The 7949-nt window shown below is 35.3% G+C and overlaps 1 protein-coding gene across 3 annotated transcripts in view; it reads right to left on the bottom strand.

The window, feature by feature from the left end:
* Positions 1-7949, bottom strand: part of SLAIN2 (SLAIN motif family member 2) — a 78122-nt gene that overhangs the window by 26408 nt on the left and 43765 nt on the right. For 2 of the 3 annotated variants that reach the window (XM_004038645.5, XM_063705264.1), the window contains exon 7: positions 575-652. The exons of the other annotated variant lie outside the window; for it this stretch is intronic. In XM_004038645.5, coding sequence (XP_004038693.4) covers positions 575-652 — 78 coding nt within the window. The remainder of the gene's footprint in view (positions 1-574; positions 653-7949) is intronic. 3 annotated transcript variants of the gene reach the window in all.

Raw genomic sequence — 7949 nt, 5'->3', positions numbered from 1 at the left:
TTCCATCTAGCTGCCCATACATTCAGTGTCTTGGAACCAATATTGGACAGCTTTGATGTCCAACCTTCATATATTTCTTCAACTATTATTATGAAAGCTACCACTCCATAAACATTCCAGACCTATCAATCAACCACAACTTGTGATTTAACTTCAACTACCTTCTAATGTGGAAGTGTTCCCATTTTACACAGGTTTAAGTAAAAGTAAAAATTGAAGTCTGAGGAAAAAACATCAACATACAGAATGTCTGACATTTGGTTCATTTTAAAGCACTTATGAAGTTCAGTTGGCAAAAAGTTGAAATGATGCCCTTTCATTTTAAGTGGGTAAGAAAAATATATTCTCTATATATCATTTACTCCTTTCAGAAAAGCAACCCAATACATACCTCTGTAGAAAATGTTTCTTCTGGATTTATCCAAATAACAGAATAAATCCTCATTATTTTATTATTCTTTAAAATAAGACTAAAATGTGCCTTACAGACACCACTGACTCAGTATGCCAAATGGCTTAAGATTTAACTAGATCATTTGCTGAAATTTTAAACTAAGTAAGAGGCTGTAGTTACCTCTTTTTGTAGATGAAGTTTGAAGCAACTGTTTGGCTTTGAGGGAAGTGCGAGGCAAATTTTTCAGCCTTTGCGAAGCTGTTGAAAAATAAGGAACTGTAATATTTGCCTGGAAGTACAAGATAAAGGCTACAGCGTCTGTAAACTTGAATGTTTTAATACAAACTTAAAAATTTATCAAAGAACAGAAGCCATAAGGTGCAAATATGTTAGAATCCTAGAAGCAAAAGAATTTTAAAGTGATGCTTAGTGCATTAAGTTGGAAAGAAAAGGGGATAGAACATAAACTTTAAAAAAGAGTTTCTTACAGGTGAGAAAATCTCCAATACGTCTATTGGTCAAAATATCAAAGAGAAAACAAACCACCACAAACATGCTAGGGATACAAAGAATACAAAGATAAAAGTGATGAAAACAAGCACACAGTATGAAGTGCAGCACTTGTTCAACGCAAAAAAAGCAGATTTTGGCAAAGCGGTTATTGTTAGATGAATTGCCCTAATGTGAAACCATAATCTGCATACTCAAAAAGGAGAAGAAAACTCAGAACCCAGCAGGTCCTTGGCGAGTCACAATCTAGTAACTTTAATATGTTCAATATCATCTTGTAGAGTACAACTAATTTTTTACCTCAGACTTTGGATATCTAAGCTGTGCACATATGTATGCAAGTGGGGAGCACGCTATGTAATGCTGGTGTGGGTTGAGGGGTTTGGAGGAGTCAGACCATCTCTACCTTTTAAAGTTTTCCATTAGGAAAGCTAAGCTTTTTTCCAAACTCCTAATCTATTAACTGCACTGAAACTCAAAATTAGCAGGTAAGCAGCAGCTCAGGGCCATCCAAGATAAAAGTGGTTCCAATTTCCCCAATATACAGTTACTATGGCTCTGACAGACTGATGACTCTCACACCTACCAGTGTATTTAAGCAGCTCTAAAATATTTTAGTTACTCTGCTGATTTGAAAGTCAGACTTCATATACCTTTAGTGTTTATGTGCAAAAAAAGAGAGCTCTCGTCACTCTAAACCTAGCTAGGCTGCATAAACGTTATTGGGCTGATAAAGGGATACTTGATATATTATCAGAAAGAATTAAGATTTCTTGGCCAAGTGAGGTGGTTCATGCCTATAATCCCAGCACTTACAGGCCTTTGGGAGGCCAAGGCAGGAAGATTCGCTTGAGCCCAGGAGTTTGAGATCAGCCTGGGCAGCACAGGGAGACTCTGTCTACACACACACACACACACACACACATGGAGACTCTGTCTACACACACACACACACACACACACACACACACACACACACACACACACACACACACACACACACACACACAAATAAGCCAGACATGGTGGTGTGTCTGTGGTCCCAGCTATTCAGGAGGCTGAGGTGGGAGGAGTGCTTGAGCCCAGGAGGTTGTGGCTGCAGTGAGCTGTGACTGCACCACTGCACTCCATTCAGCATAGTCGATGAAGCAAGGCTCTGCCTTAATTTTTGTATTAATTTTTGTATTTTTAGTAGAGACGGGGTTTCACCATATTGGCCAGGCTGGTCTGGAACTCTTGACCTCAAGTGATCTGCCTGCCTTGGCATCCCGAAGTGCTGGAATTACATGCGTGAGCCACTGCACCCAGCCAATGGGTTATCTTACTTCTATTGCACAAAAATACAGGTTACTATCAGAGTATTTTTCATCTACATATATATTCATACATGTTTTCAACCATTTATATTTTTATTCATCTACTCACTTGTTCCTGTTTTTTTCATTCATTCAAATAGTTTATTATCTGCTTTATTCCAGGTACTGTTTTAGGTATAATGTATCCAGTAGGCAACTAGATGGCTACAGTCCCTACTCTCATGAAACTAATATTCTAGGAAAGGGGAGATAGACAATGAGGCAGTAAAATATATGGCCTGCCAGACAGTGATAGCTGCTAAAGAGAAAATTAAGTAGAAAAGAGGGACAGGAAGTAGGCGATTTAAGTTGCAATTATAAATAGAGTGATCAGGAAAGATTTCCCTAAGATGACATTTGCATAGAAATCTGAAAAAAGATAGGAAGTAAGCTATGTAGATATGTGGGGAAAGCATTCCAGATAGAGGGAAAAGCAATTGAAAAAGATACTGAGATAGGACCATGCCTGGTATGTTTGAAGAACAGAACGTAGGCCAGTTGTTGGGTGGAATAAATGAGGGTAAAGGTAACCAATTGAACATACACTACAGTCCACATCACAGTCCACACTATTAACCATTAAAAAAAGTTTAATAAGGATTTAATATTAAATAACGTCTATAATGAACTCGTCTGGAAGGATCCTATTTGAATTAATAGCTGTGGCGACTCCAATGGACCCCACCCCTATTTATCCCTCAAGTTTCACATGTGATTGTAATAACAACAGTTATCTACAGACAAGCAAAAACTGTGAACTGGGAAATCTGAAGAATCAGATTACACACAGAATCAGGCAGTAAACTCTAAATTCACCTGATACAGAAAGAATGAAATGAACGATTTTCCTAAAATACCACAGTCATATAATGTTACTCAAATAACAAAAATCCAAGGTTATTCTGAATTATCTTAATTTGATTAGTTTTCTAAAACAAAATCACTTTTAAATGACAAAGTGTAGTAGTTTAAGTGAAACTCTGAATCTTTCTAATAATAGAGTTCAGTGTGTTGGCTGTTCGAAAATATTTATGGTTTAAAACTTTCTTTGGTTATTTTAATATTTAGATAATTCCACTTCAGCAATACCTTACTGTGAGAAGCAAAGATGCTAGTGCAAAACAATTATTGTTTCATGCTACCAGTATAATGTCTTCCTCCACAAACCAGCTCCTTTAAAAATCTCTTTTCTGTTAAAACACCATTTTCCAAGTCATTCTAGCTCAAATTTTTCTTACTTTAAATTCCATTTATTAATCTCTGGTCATTTCTTAAATCTATCGCTTCCTTTACATTCCTGTTGTCTCCTGAATAACCAAATTCAGGCCTTCATCACATCCTATTTCTGGAATTCCAATCAGTGTTTTTTGTGGTCTCCCTATAGTTAATCCTTTTCACTCTGCTCATGTACATCAAGGGAAGGGTGATGAAAGTGCTGCTCACCTCCCCAAAAGTAGGCAATAAGTGGGTGTATTGTCTGTAGGCAATTTGGAAACAAAAATAAAACCAAGTTGGTCGGCTTTCTATTATCATCATGCCCCAGCAATAATAAACATCAGTTATAAAAGCACTCCTCCCTGAAAAATAGTTGGTCTAAGCTATAAACAACTGTTGAGTTTTAATAACATACATGTAAGCTTTAAGTAAGCACATTTTATGACTTATACTTTAATAAATACCGCACTTCATGTAAGACTTAATTAGGAAAGCTCCCAGTTATAGTCTTCTACTTAAAGTCTCCCCTGATACAGGTGGATTCCACTACACATGTTCCTTTCAAGAGAAAGTTGGTAGCAATCTGAAATTATTCAAGCTCACTTCAGCGAAATGTGTGCCTCCAACCCTGTGGTACAATATATTATTATATTTAAGCATATTAGAAATAAACAACAATGGTACAGTGATTTTTAAAGTCAATGAAAGGATTTGGAGTTGCCTCAATTCTGTCATTATATGCGATTTTCAGCTTGTGTTTAAAATATTTTAACTGCGAAGACATTGAAAAATCATTAGACTTGATCCTTCAAAAACAAAGGCAAGGAAAGTATGGCAATTTCTGGAATTTACTGGAGAATGGAATTTTAAGAATCTCTGCTGAACTTATCCTTATGCTGAAGATTTTCTCTGTGTAGCAGTTGCTTCATGAAAAAAACTTTCAAAATTAAAATTTAAAGATAGTGTTCTTCCATCAAGTAAGAGTAGACAGATTGATAAATCTGGCTATGATGTACTAAGCCCCAATATCGAAAGATCAATTCTGAAGAAGCTATTGAAAAGTTTTCAAAAACGAAAGCTATACTATTCACCACTGTGACAGATCAATATATAAAAACATTTTTCCTTTTTAAAAAAATGATCAATGTAACTTCAAATTATTAACCCATTGTCTATTTTTGTATTATAATGTTGATTTTATTATTTATTTTTTACTGACAGTTATAAAATACAATTTCAATAGAAGAATATTTTCACTGTCTGCATTTTTTTCCTGGCCATTAGTACCATAACTAGTTTCATGATAATTGAAAATGATTTTTTCATATATAGGAGGATGTTAAAAATTAGCTTCTCTAGGTGCTAAATACTAAGTAAGCACAGCCTCTGTGAGTGAAGATTAATTATTGCTAGGTAAAATACCCCATTGTCCCATAACCTCATTTTTGTTCAAATCTTTTATTTCTTAGAAGTTTTGATTTAGAGTCATTTGGGAGGCCGAGGTGGGAGGATCACTTAAGATGAGGAGTTCAAGACCAGCCTAGCCAACATGGTGAAACTCCATCTCTACTAAAAATACAAAAAATTAGCCAGGCATGGTGGTGCGTGCCTGTAATCCCACCTACTGAGAGGGAGGCTGAGGCAGGGGAATTGCTGGAACCTGGGAGGTGGAGGTTGCAGTAAGCTGCGATCACGCCACCGCCGCTCCAGCCTGGGAGACAGAGTCTCAGGAAAAAAAAAAAAAGAAAAAGAAAAAGAAAAAAAGAAAATAAAATTCATCCAGATCTCATCACCCTCACTCCCTCACTGCTGTGTCTTCAGATCTTAATTTCTTGCCTAGATTATGCAATAATGGCCTAAGTGGTTTCTAGTCTCACCTCACTGAATCTATTCTCCACACTGATATCAGAGTGAACTTCCTAAGAAACCACCTTGATTAAAAGCCAAATATGGCTCCTCCCACTTACAGGATGAAATTCAAACTGCTATGATATTTTAAAACTCCTACAGCCTGTCCTGTCTCTATAGCTATCATCCCTCATGGGATGCTGTACCCGCTCCCTTACCCATCATACACCCTACACTTTAGTTATACAAAACCACTATACTCAGGCTGCCATTCTCAAGACTTTTCATTACTGATCCCACTGTTGGGAAAACCTATATCTCCTTTCTTTGTTGGGCAACTCATATAAGCTCCTTCTGAGCTGGCTATCTTTTAATATCTTTCCTGAAAATCCCTTCACACTGCTGAATTTAATGCCTCTCCTCTGTTCCCACAGAGGTTCCTGTCTAACTCTCTCTGCTACTGGAAGGCGTGGGCTGTCTTAACATTTATATTCCCAGTGCTGGAAATATAACATATACCCAATAATATCTACTGAATAATTAAGGAACACATAAGTGACTGACCACTGGATAAAATCCAGAACTCTATACTAAGCACTCAAGGTCCACCAAAGTCAGGGTCTAACCCACTGGTTCTCAAACTTGAACGTGCTCCAGAATCAACTGAGATGCTTCTAAAATACACAATCTGGGTCCCTATCCCAAGGGCATTCAATCAAAATTTCCAGCGGTAAAGGCCAGAAAAACTACTTTTATAAAGTGTCCTTGTGATTAGATAACTGAGCCAACATCACTGTACTACTTAAATAGATGTTCTATAAATGTTTCATTCATTCTTAGATTAGCACATTACACATATTAATCATGACTTATTTATTTCAATTAGTGTTTCAAAATTATGTATATTTCAAGTGTAATCTACTAGTGTTTTGGTAGTAAGTGAAATCTGGATGGGAATTCCTTCCTCACTGGTCTCATAACAGGATGGCTATGCATAAGCTGACAACTGCCCTGGACAGTCGTCCTTCTCTCTTCAGTAAGAGGTCCAAGTACAATGTTGATGCTATATGCATTTTCTCTGGGGTATACTCTGTATTCCATGCAAAAATATTCTTCTGTTTGGCTAAATGTAAGCAAATGGATAATATTTCACTAAATTATTTTACTCGTCTGTGGTAATTCACAAAATACTTACAGTTAATCTCAAATCATGGTCTGACAGTCATTCAAGAATGTTTTCCAAGATGCACTCATTTGTAATTAGGTTAGCATGATCTCATCCAAACAATGAGGAAGAGGAAAATAGGAGACTCAGGGAGGAGCTGGGAAGAAGGAGAAATCTGGCCTTGCTTTTACCACTTCCCTGGTTATATGGCCTTGTACAATTCATTTAATTTATATGGATCTCTGTTCCCTTTCTATAAAAATAAATGATTTCTGATGTTTAAATGAAATAATACACTTAAACATTTACAAACAAATAAAATTTGGGTATCATTTTTTAAATCAGTAGATTGTGTTGGGTTTTTCTCCCTTCCCTTATTTCTCAACCAATTATTCCTATGACTTTCTGGAAACTAAACTTTCTGCTAAACCTGTGCTTTAACAGTCTTAGAAAGCAAGGCATTAGCCTTTTGAAAAACTCTCTCTCACAAACATTCCTTCCTTTAATTGATGAAACTAAGAAATTGACATGTATCCATGACCTCTGCAATGCTCTGGTTTTCTTAAACTTTTTAAGTTATATTTTCCAAATATAAAAGTCAAAAATTGGTAATAGTTATAAAAATGAAGATACATTAGAACTCTCATAAATCTCATATTTCAATGCCAGCATCCACAATAATGCAGCCACAGCAAATAAGCATATAAAAATAGTGATTGGCATAGTAACAAGGCAAAAGAAGTGATCCCTTAGGTGGAAGTAACAGCAACCTTGCAAAGTTAGGTTCATGCAGACCAGCAAGTAAGAACCAAAGCTTTACCACTTAAGAGCTGAAAAAATAAATACTTAAAACAAAATGCAACATCTGTTACACTAACAACTGAAGTTTACACAAAAAATACAAAATACCAATTCATGTATAAAGTATATAAAGCTTATTATAATAATTGTACAAATTATATATATAAAGACTATTATGAAAACTATGTATACTAATTTAAAAAATGCTTACATATATATTTTCATGTATCAAATATATATGAAATTTCAAGATAAATTGGTAACACTTTTTTTGCTTCATGTTAACTTTCAACAAAGTTTTAAACATTTTAAAGTAAACTTTACTAAGTTTTAAACTTGCTAATATTTTGAATTTCCTACTTTCCAAATACATTTTTGAGAACAGTATAATTCTATACCAAAATAAATATGTGACATTTTAATTATAAGCTTTACTACAGCTACAAATATAAAAATAAACAAGTACATACAATTGGAAAAAAAAAACATGGTACCTTACTTTCTCTTCTGCCTACATATTCAAGTACTGAAATACACCATTATGAAATTGCATACATACTTTCCACTTAAAAGTAAATCAATGATTGGAATCCCATTGTGTTTTCCCTATATATATTCCTTAATTATCAACTTCTGGGAAAAAAAGGAAAAGTAATTCACC

This window comes from Gorilla gorilla, chromosome 3 (genome assembly GCF_029281585.2).
Source record: "Gorilla gorilla gorilla isolate KB3781 chromosome 3, NHGRI_mGorGor1-v2.1_pri, whole genome shotgun sequence".
NCBI classification, from domain to species: Eukaryota; Metazoa; Chordata; class Mammalia; order Primates; family Hominidae; genus Gorilla; species Gorilla gorilla.
The sequence above is the reverse complement of the archived record's forward strand: the minus strand, read 5'-3'. Positions and strand labels throughout refer to the sequence as shown.